At 38.2% G+C, this 17,354-nt stretch overlaps 3 protein-coding genes across 3 annotated transcripts; all 3 read left to right on the top strand.

Moving 5' to 3' along the window:
• The first annotated feature begins 642 nt into the window (after window positions 1-642).
• LOC111801380 (nifU-like protein 2, chloroplastic) lies at window positions 643-3,750 on the top strand. Its single transcript, XM_023685358.1, has 4 exons — window positions 643-928; window positions 1,012-1,105; window positions 1,296-1,606; window positions 3,328-3,750. Exons 1-4 carry the CDS (start codon window positions 848-850, stop codon window positions 3,517-3,519), a joined length of 678 nt encoding a protein of 225 aa, XP_023541126.1. The 5' UTR covers window positions 643-847; the 3' UTR covers window positions 3,520-3,750.
• Window positions 3,751-6,554: 2,804 nt separating this feature from the next.
• Window positions 6,555-10,554, top strand: LOC111802725 (probable magnesium transporter NIPA4). The gene is made up of 9 exons (XM_023687194.1): window positions 6,555-7,027; window positions 7,242-7,298; window positions 7,742-7,832; window positions 7,912-8,072; window positions 8,160-8,287; window positions 8,395-8,532; window positions 9,330-9,422; window positions 10,046-10,151; window positions 10,256-10,554. The coding sequence occupies exons 1-9, from the start codon at window positions 6,874-6,876 to the stop codon at window positions 10,363-10,365; spliced, it is 1,038 nt and encodes a 345-aa protein (XP_023542962.1). The 5' UTR covers window positions 6,555-6,873; the 3' UTR covers window positions 10,366-10,554.
• A 987-nt stretch (window positions 10,555-11,541) lies between these two features.
• Window positions 11,542-16,381, top strand: LOC111802250 (zinc finger transcription factor YY1-like). The gene is made up of 6 exons (XM_023686549.1): window positions 11,542-11,843; window positions 12,307-12,365; window positions 13,445-13,644; window positions 14,069-14,158; window positions 15,252-15,395; window positions 15,640-16,381. Exons 1-6 carry the CDS (start codon window positions 11,758-11,760, stop codon window positions 16,165-16,167), a joined length of 1,107 nt encoding a protein of 368 aa, XP_023542317.1. The 5' UTR covers window positions 11,542-11,757; the 3' UTR covers window positions 16,168-16,381.
• The last annotated feature ends 973 nt before the right edge of the window (window positions 16,382-17,354 follow it).

Here is a 17,354-nt window from a genome sequence, read left to right as displayed (position 1 = left end):
TGTCCCATTTCTTGGAATAGGAACAATGGATCAGTCTTTGCCAAGTTCTACAACAAGACGAGAAAGAAGAAGATACACAGAGCTGCACAAGAAGTTGGCTGAAGCTAAAATTGTGTCAAAACCCAAAATTTTGTTAAATGAACTCAAAATATGGACGGAACATTTTCGATTTCAAAAAATTAACTCAATCCAACCCAATATACTAGTTCAATCCAACCAAACTCCTATATTTCAGATTGCGTCGGCTTACACCTATAGTATCTTCCTTGTGGGTCTTGTTTTTTAGTATGAAATATATATATATATATTTAAAAATTTATTAATAGAATTTGAACTACTTTAGACCAATCAATTTGTTTGATTTCTTTTCCAAAAACAAAAAACAAACACAGAAGAACAATTTGTTTCTAACCACGTATATATGAACAAATTTTAATTAATGAAGCATGTACGTACCAATTATGGATGAGTTAGACTCAAAACGAACGTAATAAAATTAATTAATTGAAGTTATGGGTACATTATAAAATGATTTTGAGGGGTTTTATTCGTTTATTATTATTATTATTATTTTGGCATAATTAGAAGTTGGTGAACTAGGTTATATTCATAAAATAATAATTATTAAAAAAAAATTTGGGAAGAGGAAAAAGGAAAGAAGAAAGGATCGAACATTGTAAGGCGGCGAAAGGTTAATCACTGTTTGTTTGTTCATATTTCCCCGCGTTTTTCACCTCTCCTTCTCCCTTCCTACTCTCATTTACGCCTTCGATTTTCTCAATCTCTTCATCCATTCTTGTCGAAATCATCTCTATTGCTGAAGAAGGAACACCGATTTGTGTTCAATATGCATGCCGTGGTTTTCAATTCCTCCCCTTGCGCCAGAGCTCCGCAAACCCTTGGAATTCCTTGTTTACGTAGCTTCAAGGTTCATTTCGTTTTTTGATTTTGCTCTTCCTTTTTCATTCCTCAAAACTAAATTGATGAGTTTTTTTTTGGATTTTCTTGTAGATTTCGACCTTATTATTTGCCCACTGCAGTCCTCTTTGGAGGAGATCGTCTCTTTCCCGTCGTAATCGATTGCTGTTTAACTCACGTAGCCAAGGTACGATTTCTTTTTCCGTTCTATTCAAGTGGTTTGGATTGGTATAAGGTTCTGGTTGTTTATTCTATTGGATTGTTTTTGTTTACTGTCATCTCTTAAATTGTTCACTGTTAGGGTCGATATGCGATTAGTTCTCTTTCTTTTGAGCTTACCGATCTTTGTCATTTGATTTGGAATTTGTTTTTTATAGTTATTAGAGCTGTTGCAACTCCCGATTCGGCACTGGAATTGCCACTGACTGCAGAAAATGTTGAAAGTGTGTTGGACGAGGTTCGGCCGTATCTTATTGCAGATGGTGGAAATGTAGCATTACATGAAATAGATGGAAATGTTGTACGGTTGAAGCTACAAGGAGCATGCGGCTCATGTCCGAGTTCTGTTATGACCATGAAGATGGGAATTGAACGGCGTTTGATGGAGAAGATCCCTGAAATAGTTGCAGTGGAACCAGTAGCGGATGAAGAAACTGGATTGGAGCTCAACGAGGAAAATATAGAGAAGGTAAATAAATTCTCACTTGGATGCAAACTTATATGTCGTTTCTGGATCGTATTTTTGCCTTGTACACACCCACCCACCTGTTATCTCTAGCCAAGGGATACAACTTATACCCTCTGTTTTTCTGTGTGAGATCCCACATCGGTTGGAGAGGGGAACAAAACATTTCTTATAAGAGTGTAGAAACCTCTCCTTAGTGGACGCATTTTAAAATCTTGATGGACGTGTTTTAAAATCTTGAGGGAAAGCCCAAAAAGGATAATATCTACTCTTGGTGGGCTTGAGGGCTTGAGCTGTTTCATTTGGAGTTTTTTTCACAGTGGTATAGCTTCCACGGGTTCTTTGATATATATGTTTATTGGGAAATTGAGGGTCGGATTAAGCAAGCATTCTTTTTACCCAACTTAGACAAACCTTCATATGGCCTCTCACTTTCTTGGATACTTTTGATAAAACAACACTTCTTGCTGCAATGAACGGTTAGGAATCATGAACCTCCACTATGGTATGATATTGTCCACTTTGAGCATAAGCTCTGACCTATGGAGCCCTCGAACAGCCTCCCCTTAATTAAGGTTCGATTCCTTCTTTGGAGCCCTCGAACAAAGTACATCCTTTGTTCGACACTTGGGTAACTTTTGACTACACTTTCGAGGGTCCCAACTTCTTTGTTCGACATTTGAGGATTCTATTGTCATGGCTAAGTTAAGGGCATGACTCTGATACCATGTTAAGAACCACGAACCTCCATAATGGTATGATATTTTCTGTTTTGAGCATAAGCTCTCATGGATTTGCTTTTGGTTTCCACAATAGGCCTCATATCAATGGAGATATATTCCTTACTTATAAACCTATGATCCCCTTAATTAGCCGATGTGGGACTCCTCTTCCAACAATCCTCCCTTGAACAAAGTACACCATAGAGTCTCCCCTGAGGCCTATGGAGCCCTTGAACGACCTCCCTTTAATCGAGCCTTGACTCCTACTCTTGAGCTCTCGAACAAAGTACACCCTTTGTTCGACACTTGAGTCACTTTTGACTACACTTTCAAGGGTCCCATGTTCGATATTTGAGGATTCTATTAACATGACTAAGTTAAGGTCATGACTCTAATACCATATTAGAAACCACGAACCTCTACAAGGGTATGATATTGTCCACTTTAAGCATAAGCTCTCATGACTTTTCTTTTGGTTTCCCTAGGAGATGTATTCCTTACTCATAAACCCATGATCAACCCCTTAATTAGCCGATGTGGGACTCCTCTTCCAACCATCCTCCTCAACATGAACCTATTAGTTCAAGCTGGTTGCAATGTCTATTAAGTGCATCCAATGTCCGGTGGCTGATTTTCTCATGCATTTGCTACCTGGTATTGGTCCAAAACTGCGACCAGCTTGGTTAGGCCTGCAGCATTAGTGGTCTATGAACCTGATACTAATGCGACATTAAAACTTATGAATTTGCTTGTTATGATATGAACCAACCGCTGTATAATTGAATCGTCCTGATAGATGCTGTTTGAAATACTTATTGTTCTCCACTGTGTTATCAACTTTTCCCAGCTGTAAGAAATGCACGTTTTTTTCCCTTCATATTGACTATCCTTTCATCCAAGTTGGTTCGCATCCTTGCCACTTGAATTGGTTGTAGATTCCAATGAACTCCATGGATCCATGACTCCTTCGGAAGCTGAATTTTCTTTGTGCCCTTTTCTTAGGTACTCGAAGAGCTAAGACCTTACCTTGTTGGGGCGGCGGGAGGATCCCTTGAACTTGTGGGTATCGAGGAGCCAATAGTTAAGGTTAGGATCACAGGGCCGGCCGCTGGGGTCATGACAGTTCGTGTGGCTGTTACACAGAAATTAAGAGAGAAGATACCAGTGATTGCGGCAGTTCAACTTTTGTCATAATGAATTTACAGAACACAATAGTAACGAGGGATTGTATTGTGTATAGTTCTTCATTGTTCTGCTCTTCATAACAATAGAATCTGTGTATAATGGTTGCATTGAGGTTTCTTGACTGTTGTTGGTGCTGTATTTATGTAAGAAGGTAGCCTCATGTAATTTTTTATATGATTTTCAAGGGAAGGCACAAATAATTTCAATTACAATGAATGAACTAGCTTTAGCTTCTGTTTATGTATAGTTCCTTGTCAATTAACTCTCTAAGTTATAACTCAGTTATGCTTATAGTTTGTTTGTTGAGTCATGAGCTACTTATACAAGTATTGTAGTCTACTAATTTCCGTGAAGTTCCTGACCGATGCGTTGTGTGTTAAGTTAGGAACAATGAGTATTCCTGACCGTTGCTATATTTTTGCTGTCACTGGCTGCTAGAGAAATTGAGTTGTATTTGATTGAGAGTGAGTCTTACATCAGAGTTCGAACATTTTAAATAAACATAGAGAGTTTAAATGGACAGCTGGAAATTTTAAGTAATAAAGTTATGAATGACAACTCAACTAGAGTAATAATTACCAACTATTTACTTAGTAATAATTACTCATTAAGATATAGATGATGCAGGCCAATTGAGGACGAGACTAGCGGGACTAGCGGGCTAAAGACTCCAAGGAATCCATTTCTGTGTCTGTTTTATGTTGTCGAATTAAGTTATTTTTGTGTGGTAAAAAGTATTTGATTCACATGTGTTACTTGATATGTATGAAAATGTTTTGGTTTTACGACTGACTTTTGAATTAAGTTATTTATGTCATTGGTAACTCCTGTGAATCGAGTTGTCGATTAGCGGGTGTTACAAAAATTCGACTCTTTGACATTCATTTGATATGACCAGTTGTCAACTATTAAAGTCGTGGTTGTTGCTTATTTATTTTCTAGCCTATAACATTACTTTCTTAAATCGATTTCTAAACGTTTCTAAAATTTTCTCTGACTCCATTTTCTAAACCATTTTTTCAAATACGAGGCTAGAGGCTTGAACATATGTCGTCCATGCCAACGACAACCTACGTTTTAGTTGGCTGACTTACTTGAGGACGAGAGCAAGAAACACAATCAGTGCAACTGTGATACCAAACATCACACCGTTATCCCTTATATGCAAATACAAACTCTTTTATTTTCCTCGAACAAAACCCGACTAGCTTCTTGGCTTAGTCGTTCACCCGAGCCAAAAACTTGCACCTACATGATANAAAAAAAAAAAAAAAAAAAAAAAAAAAAAAAAAAAAAACATATGTGACCCTACAAAAACATTGAAAACAAATAATAAAATAAACTTTTTTTTTTTTTTAAAGAAAATAGTTTACAAACAATATCCCTAACTACTTTTCTTAAAATTGTCCAAATTATCTCTTCTTCAATTTATTTTCATACCCAATTGGTCAATAAATAATTTTTTACTAAACATAATTAAATTATTCTAATATTACGTTACAATATTTGAGATAAATATTTAATATACAATTTATACATAAAAATAAAATAGTATTTTAAATTAATAAGTAATAAATAACTAGTAAAAATAATTAAAAAATAATTTTCAATTAACAATCCAATTAAACACTGTCCATTAAAACTACAAATTTTTTCAACCACAAATTTAATTGAATTCATCATAAAAAATAAAAAGCCATTCTTTTAGATATATCTTTAAACCATATCCATAATAATTATGGTAAATTAACAATTTTTTAAAAGAATAATAAAAAGTTTTATAAAATATAAAGTAAAGCTTGGAGTGGTCAGTTCAAATATGGAGAGGAGAAGAATCAATTACTGTATTTATCTATTTATAGGCAAATTAAATTATAAAAAATTATAAAATTTCTAAAAAAATTTTAAAAAATTAATTTTGTAATTAATACATTAGTTGCAAATTTATTTATTTATTTATTTATTTTAATGTTAAAAGAATAAAACATTGTTTATAAGGACGAGGAAACCTGTCCCGAGTAGACGCGTTTTAAGAACCTTGAGGGGACGCTGTAAGGGAAAGTCCAAATAAGACAATATTTGCCGGCGGTGGGCCTGAGTTTTTACAAATGGTATCAGAACCAGACACGGAGTGATGTGCCAACAAGGAGGTGGACATGAGGCGATGTGCTAGCAAGGATGTTGGGGCCCGAACTAGACATGGGGCGATGTGCCAACAAGGAAGTTGAGCCCCAAAGGGGGGGTGGACATGAGGCAGTTTGCAAGGACGTTGGGCCCTGAACCAGACACAAGGTGATGTGCCAGCAAGGAGGCTGAGCCCCGAAGGGAGTGGACATAAGGCGATATGCCAGCAAGGACGTTGGGCCCCAAACCAGACATGGGGCAATATGCCAGCAAGGAGGCTGAGCCCTGAAGGGGAGGTAGACATGAGGTGATGTGTCAACAAAGACGCTGGGTCCCGAACCAGACATGGGGTGATGTGCAAGCAAGGAGGCTGAGCCCTAAAGGGGAGGTGGACATGAGGTGATGTGCCAGCAAGGAGACTGAGCCCCAAAGGGAGGGTGGACATGAGGTGGTGTGCAATGACGCTAGGCTGCGAACCAAACACAAGACGATGTGCCAGTAAGGAGGCTGAGCCCCAAAGGGAAGGTGGACATGAGGCGATGTGCTAGCAAGGACGTTGAGCCCCGACATGGGACAATGTGCCAGCAAGAAGGTTGAGTCCCGAAGGGGGGGGTGGACATGAGGCGGTGTGCAAGGACGCTAGGCCTTGAACCAGACACGAGGCAATATGTCAGCAAGAAGACTGAGCTCCAAAGGGGTAGACATGAAGCGATGTACCAGCAAGGACGCTAGGACCTAAAGGGGGATGGATTGAAAGTCCCACATGGATTAGATTGGAGAAGAGAACAAATGCTAGCAAGGATCCTAGACTGGAAAGCATGTGAGATATTTTGAATGTAAGTTACTATAAATTTGAAATTTGAAAGTTAAAAAATTAAATTTAAAATTTTAAGATCAACCGTTTAGCAGTAGAGTCCACACTTTTTTGAAAAATTAGCATCACATTTGAGAAGCAAAGGGGGAAATTTCTTCTTCTTCCTCTCTCTCTCTCTCTGTCCTTTCAGCCATTTCGATCCAATCCAAGCAACGCCCCCAGCTGTATCCAGTTTCTCCTCCCCAGCGGGGCCTCTCTTTATAAGCGCCGACATACCCATCAACCCTTTAATCTTTCGCTCCATTCATCTTCAAATCTTCCCTTTCGATTTACACCCATTTCCATTTCCATTTGTGGGTACCGACGCCCTTGAATCAGCGCTCGATGAACTAGCTACTGCTTGCTTCATCGCTTCTTCCTCAGCCATGGCGGCCGAGCCTCCCAGTTGGCACGAAGGCATCTCCTCGGACAATACCAAAGGCCTCATTCTTGCTCTTTCTTCCAGTTTCTTCATCGGTGGGAGCTTCATTGTCAAGAAGAAGGGCTTGAAGAAAGCCGGTGCGTCGGGAATCAGAGCAGGTACGATTCTTCGGAAATTGTTTGATGTTCAATGTGTGTTTCGGATTTTTTCGTTTTAGTTCGATTGATTTCTGTTTTTTGAATCGAAGTACGTTTTGATCCGATATGGTAATATGAAATTGATTTGATAATGTTTTTTATACTCTGGATTGGCGTCCTGCCATGCTTGATTTCTTTTAGTTTTGTTGTGATTTTGCTGATTGAATCCTTTCAGGAGCTGGCGGATTTACTTACTTATACGAGCCATTGTGGTGGTTGGGCATGATAACAAGTGAGTTTTAAGCGTTCTTGGCGATTGGTTATTGATGTTTATGATTTCAGATTGAAGAACAGTAATAATCAAATCTTCCATTTCAGAAGTAACTGATCTGTTCTCTTAAACTGGTTGAAACATTGATTCTTGAAAGTTCTTTTGATTCTGTCTTCTTTGTTTATAAGATCGCCCACCGCTAGCAGATATTGTCCATTTTGGCCCGTTACGTATTGCTGTTAGCCTCACGGTTTTAAAATGCGTCTACTAGGGAGAAGTTTCTACACCCTTATAAGGAATGTTTCGTTCCCCGTTCTTGCACTCTAGATGAATCTCTATGGACTTTACTTCGGCCACAGTTATAAATTTTTGCTATTTTTATGAATTAATCATAAATCAAATGAGTTCTTCATAGTTGGAAAGTGAATTTGGATTTAGATCTGATGGATTTCTCATTTCAACAGTGATTGTTGGAGAAATTGCTAACTTTGTGGCATACGCATTTGCACCAGCCTTATTAGTCACTCCTTTGGGAGCTCTCAGCATCATAATCAGGCATGGATCAAACATTGCTCAAACTTAAAGCTTAATTTTGTTGGTTTCAATCCTAATTTCGGATCTCTTCGTCCTACAGTGCTGTTCTTGCACATATCATTTTACAGGAGAAGCTACACATTTTTGGAGTTCTTGGTTGTATTCTATGCGTGGTCGGTTCCACAACGATTGTTCTTCATGCTCCCCAAGAACGTGAGATCGAATCCGTGACCGAAGTTTGGCAAATGGCAATGGAGCCAGGTACAAAGCTGCCTGGATTCAGTTGTTTCGTTTCAGTATATCATTTTCTTTTCGACTTAACCAACATTGAGCTCTTTTCCATGACAGCTTTTCTTTTGTATGCAACTCTGGTCATAACTTCTGCAGTTATACTCATATTCCACTTTATACCTCAATATGGTGAGACACACATAATGGTTTATATCGGAGTTTGTTCCCTATTAGGTTCGTTATCGGTACGTATGCTACGTTCTTCGTGAACTGCTCATTAGCTTTTGTTTCCTTTGCATCATTTCTTCATGGTTAGGGAAAAAAAAAAGTTGAATGGTTCATTACTATGCAGGTTATGGGTGTTAAAGCTCTTGGAATTGCCATGAAGTTGACATTATCTGGAGTAAACCAGCTAGTTTATCCACAAACTTGGATTTTTGCAATACTTGTAGCCACATTTTTGCTGACCCAGATGAATTATCTGAACAAGGTAGCCATGTTTTTTTCTTTCTAGTTTCTCTCTTTTTCTCGTGCTGCCATCTTTGAGCGACCCCTCCTATTCGTTCCCGTTGTCGATATTGTGGAGTTTATATGTTTAAGAGAATCTTGCTGCTATATAATAAGAAATACAGTAGTTTGACTGATAATCCATAAATTTACTGCTACTTGTTCATGCAACTTTTACTTCTGTTTTGTAACGGCCTAAGCTCACCGCTAGTAGATATTGTTGTTTTTGAGCTTTTCCTTTTGTGATTCCCCTCAAGGTTTTTAAAATGCGTCTACTAGGGAGAGGTTTCCACACTCAATGTTTCGTTCTCTGCCCCAACCGATGTGAAATCGCACAATCCACTCCCCTTCGGGGCTCAACGTCCTCGCTAGCACTCATTCCCTTCTCCAATCGATATGGGACCCCCCAATCTACCCTCTTCGGGGCCAGCGTCCTTGTTAGCACACTGCCTCGTGTCCACCCCCTTCAGGGCTCAACCTCCTCGCTGATACATCGCCCTGTGTCTGGCTCTGATATCATTTATAATAGCCCAGGCCCACCGCTAGCAGATATTAGCCTCTTTGGGCTTTTTCTTTCAGACTTGCGTCTACTAGGGAGAGGTTTACACACCCTTATAAAGAATATTTCGTTCTCCTCCCCAACCGATGTGAGATCTCACAATTTTCTACCTTGAAAAATGATGTATACCTATTTCAATACGATAATTTAACACAGAACGAAGATGATCTATCAAGATTCATGCTGTATTTGCTTACCTTTTCTTCTCCTTCTCATTGCAGGCCCTTGATACTTTTAACACTGCTGTTGTATCTCCCATATACTACGTGATGTTCACATCACTGACCATTTTGGCAAGCGTTATCATGTTTAAGGTATATTTATAATATGTTTCGACAGTTTTTGTGAGATCCCACGTCAGTTGGAGAGGAGAATGAAACATCTCTTACAAGGGTGTGGAAACCTCTCCCCAATAGATGCCTTTTAAAACCGTGAGGCTGACAACAATACATTTCGAGCCAAAGCGGACAATATCTATTAGCGGTGGTGGGCTTGGACGGTTACAAATGGTATCAGAGCCAAACGCCAGGCGGTGTGCCAGCAAGGACGCTAGGCCCCCAAGGGGGGTGGATTGTGAGATCCCACATCAGTTAGAGAGGGAACGAAGCATTCCTTACAAGGGTGTGGAAACCTCTTCCTTGCAGGCGCGTTTTAAAACCGTGAGGTTGACGGCAATACGTAACGAGTCAAAGCAGACAATATCTATTAGCGGTGGGTCTGGTCTGTTACAAGTTTAGCAATTGATTGATAATTAACACACTTATTAGGATGTGTTTCTCAACGAGGATTGAGTTGCATACGATTGTTATCTGCATATCTAAGAAGTACACAACATATTTATGCTTTTAGACTGTCTTTAGACTCATTCTCCGCCTCTTCGGCGTCGTTCATCGTACGATGTCAATACCGACACAGCGATAACAACATTCACTTTCAGGATTGGGATAGGCAGAGCCCAGCACAAGTCATCACAGAATTATGTGGCTTTGTGACTATTCTTTCAGGAACCTTTCTTCTTCACAAAACAAAAGACATGGTTGATGGTAAGTAAGCTCATCGACCTTTCTCCGCCGAGTTCTAGCTGTGAAACGTTGACTGCTTTTACACACCTTGTCTTACTCCGGTGTTCGGTTTTCAAATTCTACAGGTTTATCGACATCGTCGCCAATACGACTTCCGAAGCACATCGACGAAGACAGATATAACGGCTTGGAAGGCATACCTCTAAGACGGCAAGAATCCATGAGGTTGCCATGAAGAATTCATATGATGCTCTGTTTGAGCGTTCTAAATTTGATCATATTCTTTAAACAAAAACACTTTCTCTTCTTCTGATAATTGCAGTTCCATTGTGCATACAAATTCTCTCCCTGTACATCAACAGGATTGTAATTTTATACCCCATTATTTACAAATATATTAATTCCGACATGTCGTAACTTGAAATGGTCTGGTGCTACCATATTTCTAAATTTAATTATAGTACCCAAAAAAAAAATTAAATATAAGTTTAGCACCGGACACGTAGCTTACCGAATCAATTGCGACACGGATGAGAATGCATGCTCCCGAGTCTAATACATCAAACGTCTACTCAATATCCTTGTAAGAGTCCACAGTCACTACACGAGATGAACCTTGGTTTGGTGAATCAAACGTCTACGGACTATGAGTTTACGAAAGACTTCGATAAGTCTTATTTTCTTCAATTTTCATTTAAAAAAAAGCAGGTTGTGAGATCCTACATCGAACGACGTTGGGTCTCAAATGAGAGTAGATTGTGAGATCTCACATTAGTTCGAGAGGGTAACGATAAAAAAAGCAGGTTGTGAGATCCTACATCGAACGACGCTAGGTCTCGAATGAGAGTAGATTGTGAGATCTCACATTAGTTCGAGAGGGTAACGAAACAGTTTTTATAAGGGCGTTGAAACATCTCTCGAATATATGTGTATGTGTTTTAAAAGCAGTACTGAATCATTATTTTGAATATAAAATCTTATGTTTCATGAATCTGAATTAATAATATGATCAACTTAACCATATATTATCAAATTAGTCGGCTCGAATTTATTGTTAATTTATATATATTTCACAGTTTATTTATCAAAATTAAATAAAAAATATTAGTCGGAAAAAAATAAATGTTTTACATATTAATATTTTATATTTAATAAAAATAAAAAATTAAATAATTGTTTGGACAAACAACTCAATCCAATATATTTTATTGTTTTCAATTAAAAAAAAACATTTTCTATTGCAATTTTTATTTATTTGATTTATCAGAAAGAAATAGTTTAGAGAAAACAGAGAGTGGGAGAAAAAACCGGGTCTGAATTCATTCGACCGGGCGGTTCGGATAGCGAACGGTCATTTGCAGGCGAATTCCGGTCCACCAATACTGAGCAGACTAAACCAGCAAACCGACATGAACACCGAACCTGAAAGCTTCCCGTCTCTATCGTGTTCTCGTCTCTCTCCCCTTGCTTATTCATCTCGCGCCGCGCGCCCTCTAATCTGTTCCTCCACAGTGCTTCTTTTTGTTATTGATTCAACTTTGTATTTCGATTTCTTGTCGATTCGGTTGAGTTCGTGTTCAATTGCTTGGAGTAGAAAGGGGAGGGAGACAGAGACAGCGACAGAGACATGGAGACTTACTTTAATCACAATCTGTTCGAGAGGCGTCCCATTGTGAAGAACAAGACTCCTGCTGCTAAATGGATCAAAGAATGGTAATCTCTTTTCTTGCCGGATAATTCTACTTCTCTACGCTACCATTGATGGAGCTCTTTCTTCGCTTAGGGCTTAATTGATGAACTATAACTCTACGATTTCCACTACTATTTTCTGTAAGAGAATCACAAATAATTTCTCTTGCAGAGACAGTTGCAGTTTACTTCATGGCGTAGGCTGAAATCAAGGGATTGAATTGGGTTTCTTTTCGTTTACAGTAGCATTGAAAGAATGAGAAACACAATCAAATAGATATTACTTTAGAAGAAACAATTGAATCACACTTAAATAGGAATGAAGGGGAATTTTGTATTGTGTACCCAGGCCTGCTGATAAATATAGATTTCTTTTGGAGGATCAAAGAAAATGTAGTAAATAGGAAAGAATTGAAATATCATATAGCATCCATGAGTTGCGTTTAGGCTGTTAGTTCCATAATAATCATGCTAGTTGCTTTTTTAGGGTCCCCCAAGATGTTGTTGCAACTGGAGGAAAGTGCTTTCTTTTGAAATGGGTCACAGGTACTATTTATTTCATTACTACACTGTTATTTTCCTTTGTTGTATTGATGTTGTCTAGTACGTGGGACGAAAAGGATTCCTTGTAGTGGTTAAAGACTTCAATGTTTGTTCGATGTTGGTGTTGCTTTGTAACTTCTGGAACTTCGTACTCGAATTATTAGATTGAAAACTCTATGACCGTGCACTGTTCAGAGGAAGGAGTTTTGTGTTTGGTGGATGTCTGTCTAAAAGATGACCAATGCCTTAGAATGTTTAACGTCTGCTTATAGATACCGAAGCCTTAAGACCTTTCTTAAATAAATAGAAGGCTATTGAGTGTTATTGTTGTCTGGAACGGACATCTTTATAAATCTTGGGCATGCATTTGTTACTTTTGATTGGATGGCTGATTTATTATCATTATTATTTAATGATTCCGGAAGGTGGTTTTCCCCTCGTTTCATCAACTCACTTGTAACAGTCCAAGCTCACTGCTAGCAGATATTGTCCTTTTTGCGCTCTCCCTTTCGGGCGTCCCCTCAAGGTTTTTAAAACGCGTCTGCTAGGGAGAGGTTTCCACACCCTCATAAAGAATATTTCGTTCTCCTCCCCAACCGATGTAGGATCTCACAATCCACTCCCTTCAGGGCCCAATGTCCTCGCTAGCACTCGTTCCCTTCTTCAATCGATATGGGACCCCCAATCCACCCCCTTCGAGGCCCAACGTTCTTGCTGGCACACTGCCTCATGTCCACCCCCTTTCGGGGCTCAGCCCCCTCGCCGACGCATGGCTTGATGTCTAGCTCTGATACCATTTGTAACAACCCAAGCCCACCGCTAGCAGATATTGTCCTCTTTGGGCTTTCCCTCAAAGTTTTTAAAATGCGACTGCTAGGGAAAGGTTTCTACACCCTCATAGGGAATGTTTCATTCTCCTCCCCAACCAAGGTGGGATCTCACATCACCTTACTTCATACATGGAGTAAGTAAAATAAATTGTGATAATTTGCTTCAATTAGGTCCATGCTTCAGTCTTATCTATTTTTTACTTGTTTATTTTCGCTTATAGTACTTTTTTACCCCTTGTTTTTTTATCTCAGAGGATACATTGAAGGCATTAAAGGAGAAGACAAAACAATCGGAGGCACCAGAACCTGAGCCAGAACCCACAACTGAAGTGCTTTTCCTTTGTAGCTATGAGGGCTGTGGAAAAACATTTATTGATGCAGGTGCTTTGAGGAAGCATTCTCACATTCATGGGGAGAGGCAATATGTTTGTCACTACGAAGGTTGTGGAAAGGTACTGTCCTCTTTTTCAGATTTGTTAGAACTGAACTAGTACATTGCTGTAAAATTTCGCTGTCGGCTTTGGCATGGTAGTCAACTTGGTCTGTTATTATTGTGAGTAACTAGCTATTTATCAAAAGAACATAAAATTCCATCATCATTCTCTTTTCATTTTGCAAATGATATTTTCTTCTGTTTTTCATGATAGAACCTTGTATGTTAGTGAATAATCAATAGGATCATATTCGCTTGACTCCTGCCATATTGAGTTGAAGTGAGTATACTATATTTGTAGTTGTCACCTGCCATCAATAAGGCGTTATATTATTATTCATCAAAATAGTTTATGACATGAATTATTTCTCATATTCTTATTTCATAATTCTCCTTGTTTGTCAAATTGTATGTCCACACTGAGAAATATATCTTTTTTACAGAAATTTTTGGATAGTTCGAAGTTGAAAAGACACTTTCTTATTCATACTGGTGAAAGAGATTTTGTGTGTCCTCATGAAGGCTGTGGTAAGGTGATTAATCAATTCATTGTGAAAAGATCTGTTCAAAATTTTCTTGTTTATTCATTTAAGTTGAGCAATAAATTGTTGCTTTTAATACATTTCATTAATAGGCAGGGTAGGGTACACAGATTGGACTGGTTATTTCGTTATGTACTATCAAAACTTTAGTATGGGAGCTATGCTTGGAGTGAAATTATGGGCACTTAATAAACACGTTGTGTCTGCCTGATGTACTTGAAGCAAACTTGTGTTATCACTCAATGTGAGATCCCACGTCAGTTGGAGAGGGGAACAAAGCACCCTTTATAAGGACGTGGAAACCTCTCCGTGGCAGATGCGTTTTAAAAATCTTAAAGGGAAGTTTGAAAGAGAAAGCACAAAGAAAACAATATTTGCTAGCGGTGAGCTTGGGCCGTATCAATCTTACAAGCCCCAAGATCGGTGTTTTTGTTCCTGCTCCCCATGACAGTAAATGTACTAAAGTGGGCATGATAAGGCATCCAACAAAAACTCCCCAATGGTCGAGAGTAATAAATTTGTTGCTTATCTTTAGCTCTTCATGCAACTTTTGTTAACTTCTTACAGCCTGCTATATTGCGAGCAGCTGTCTGCATTTCTAAACTTACTCCCAAGAACTTGGCCTACATCCAAGGATTTTTCTTTCGCAATTCAGAAATGTATCTCACTATTAATCATGATATTAACCTAATATCTTTTCCATTTGGGGAGGAGATTAATCTGTATGTTAAGTTGGTTGTGGTTAGAAATGCCTCTCCACTTTGGATTGTGTAAATTGGAACTCCGTGAAGTCAACAGTGTTCTTAAACAAATCTCTGGAATGTGTCGTGCGTGTGCTGAAACAGCAGCAGACTTGGTTGCTTACTGGAAATTGGATCACATCAGGTTTCTTGTTGTCAGTCTTGGGACATCATAGAATGCCCAGCCCTTCTGAACAATTATTCCTTGTATGCAACATTTGTTTAGTTACTAGTTCGTGCTTTGTGCACACTCGTTCGTGCATTACTAGAGAATCATATAGCTTATTTCTTTACATGTGCAAAGCAAACCCCTCCTCACTCACATTTTCGATGTTTCTCTGTAGGCATTTTCGCTGGATTTCAACTTGAGATCGCATATGAAAACGCATTCACAAGAAAACTATCATATCTGTCCATACCCTGATTGTGGAAAGAGATTTGCTCACGAGTACAAATTGAAAAACCACATTACATCTCACCATGAAAAGGTAGTGCTTTAGCTCTCACACATTTCCTTTTCATTCTTATATATATCCCTTAATGCTCTCTCTGAAGAATAATACCTTGTATACAGCATGAGTTTAGTTAAATAAACCTGATATTGTCTACAAGAAATCTATTAAAGCATTAAAACGAGGCGTACTTTTGTTTACGACAAGGTCATCTTCTAAGTTAGCAGTCTATCTAGGTAGATTGTTAGTTTTTACATTCAATTGACTGTCATCTTTATAGAACATGACAGCTGAAGTGGTCAAATATACACCACCTACTGAGAAGCAAACTAAGGTTTCTAAACCATCTGGAGGAGCTTATGCTTCTGCATCATCAGATCGCCCATATGCTTGCCCCTACGAAGGGTGTGAAAAGGCTTACATCCATGAATACAAACTTAAACTCCATTTAAGAAGAGAGCATCCTGGACATCTGGTAGAAGACAATGGCAATGCTCATCACAATGGGGAAAATGAGATAGAAGGCAGTGATCAAGACGGGTACGGCGGTAAACGGGTAAATACGAAAAACCAGAAACAGAACAAGCCTAAACCAAAGTTGAAGTTACCACCTTCCAAAATATCACAGAGAAAAGGCACAACTTCATCTCCTGCCCCAATTAGTGTAAAAAAATCATGGCCTGCTAAAGAAGAAACCTACGAGGAAGAAGATAGCGAAGAGACGGAGGAGGACCGTGAGAACGTGGAGGAGGGTTGGCAATATGCCGAAAACGAAGACGACGATGAGGAAACGGAGTATGAAGATTAAATCTTTAGAAATGGGCGACTTGTATGTAACATACTTGTTGTCTTCTTTTCTTAGCTCACATATATGATAGTAGGGAGTGATAAAACATTAGATCAATTTCTGATGGAAATTATAGTTTTTCTTACCTTAGTATTTGTCTTTGTATTTGTGGAATGAAGCATATCTATGTCTCTTCTATGAGCATTCGCCAATATGACCTCGGCCTTTAGCACTATCGATACTTAAGTCAAAGTGTCGGTCTCTCTCGAATCTCGTGGTACTATACTTTAGAGTTCGGTCTCTATATCTACATTCGTTCCTCCATAGTTAGTTCCTTGTTTTCGACAAGCTTGGCGTGTTTTTAGTCAAGGATCAAATGCCTCCTTAGTTGTGGTTGTTTTGGCATTCATGTGAGACTATGGTGTCACGCTGTTTGATCATGATGTAACTTGAGCATATATACCAATCATCTTTTTTAACCGACTTTGATGATAAACATTTTTAATATTATATTAATACAACAAAGGTATGTAGATTTAACTATTGTTGAGATTTGTTTATTTTAGTAATTATTTGATATATATATATATATATATATATATATATATATATATATATATATATATATATATCTTTCAACTTTTGTGTTGCGTCGATTTCATTTTCTTTTAAGCATTTGTACCCTATTTCTTCCCTTTGTTTCATTTCGTTTGCGAAAAGAGGTTATGAACTAGATTCCTTTATACAAGAAATCGAGATTGGACGGTGTTGCTTTTCAAACTATTGGAATATATTTTATATAGATGTAATCGGTTATAATTTTTCACTTATTTTCATGATTTGGTTTTTTTCACTTGTCTTCGTGATTTGGTTAATAGTATATTTGATATAGTTGATAAATGTTGTGAACATTAATGAAAATCGAATTTTCGATATAGTTGATAAATGTTGTGAACATTAATGAAAATCGAATTTTCGATCCCACTTCTATTTCTCATTCTTAACATAGCATCAGAGCATTATTCTTAACACAAACCTATATGAAAATGCCGAAGTCTCTGCTACTGTATGCTAAACTACCGTTTTTAGTTAAAGTATCAGGAAGGATCCAAATTTGGAGTATAATTTCACAAATTTGGAGTATAATTTCATTGAGTTGGATGCTATAACTTCATTTCTAGCTCTGTCGTTACAGGTATATGTTAAGA

Source organism: Cucurbita pepo, chromosome LG09 (assembly GCF_002806865.2).
Source record: "Cucurbita pepo subsp. pepo cultivar mu-cu-16 chromosome LG09, ASM280686v2, whole genome shotgun sequence".
Lineage (NCBI taxonomy): Eukaryota > Viridiplantae > Streptophyta > Magnoliopsida > Cucurbitales > Cucurbitaceae > Cucurbita > Cucurbita pepo.
Note: the sequence above shows the minus strand (reverse complement) of the source record. Positions and strands in the feature narration are given on the sequence as shown.

Excerpts from the sequence above, each read along its gene's own strand:
- LOC111802725 (XM_023687194.1), top strand. The coding sequence starts at position 6,874 with ATGGCGGCCGAGCCTCCCAGTTGGCACGAAGGCATCTCCTCGGACAAT. Across the intron at positions 8,288-8,394 it reads CCCTATTAGGTTCGTTATCG|GTTATGGGTGTTAAAGCTCT; the intron begins GTACGTATGCTA and ends ATTACTATGCAG. Across the intron at positions 9,423-10,045 it reads CAAGCGTTATCATGTTTAAG|GATTGGGATAGGCAGAGCCC; the intron begins GTATATTTATAA and ends ATTCACTTTCAG.
- LOC111801380 (XM_023685358.1), top strand. The coding sequence starts at position 848 with ATGCATGCCGTGGTTTTCAATTCCTCCCCTTGCGCCAGAGCTCCGCAA. Across the intron at positions 1,106-1,295 it reads GTTTAACTCACGTAGCCAAG|TTATTAGAGCTGTTGCAACT; the intron begins GTACGATTTCTT and ends TGTTTTTTATAG. Across the intron at positions 1,607-3,327 it reads ACGAGGAAAATATAGAGAAG|GTACTCGAAGAGCTAAGACC; the intron begins GTAAATAAATTC and ends CCCTTTTCTTAG.
- LOC111802250 (XM_023686549.1), top strand. The coding sequence starts at position 11,758 with ATGGAGACTTACTTTAATCACAATCTGTTCGAGAGGCGTCCCATTGTG. Across the intron at positions 14,159-15,251 it reads CTCATGAAGGCTGTGGTAAG|GCATTTTCGCTGGATTTCAA; the intron begins GTGATTAATCAA and ends GTTTCTCTGTAG. Across the intron at positions 15,396-15,639 it reads TTACATCTCACCATGAAAAG|AACATGACAGCTGAAGTGGT; the intron begins GTAGTGCTTTAG and ends TCATCTTTATAG.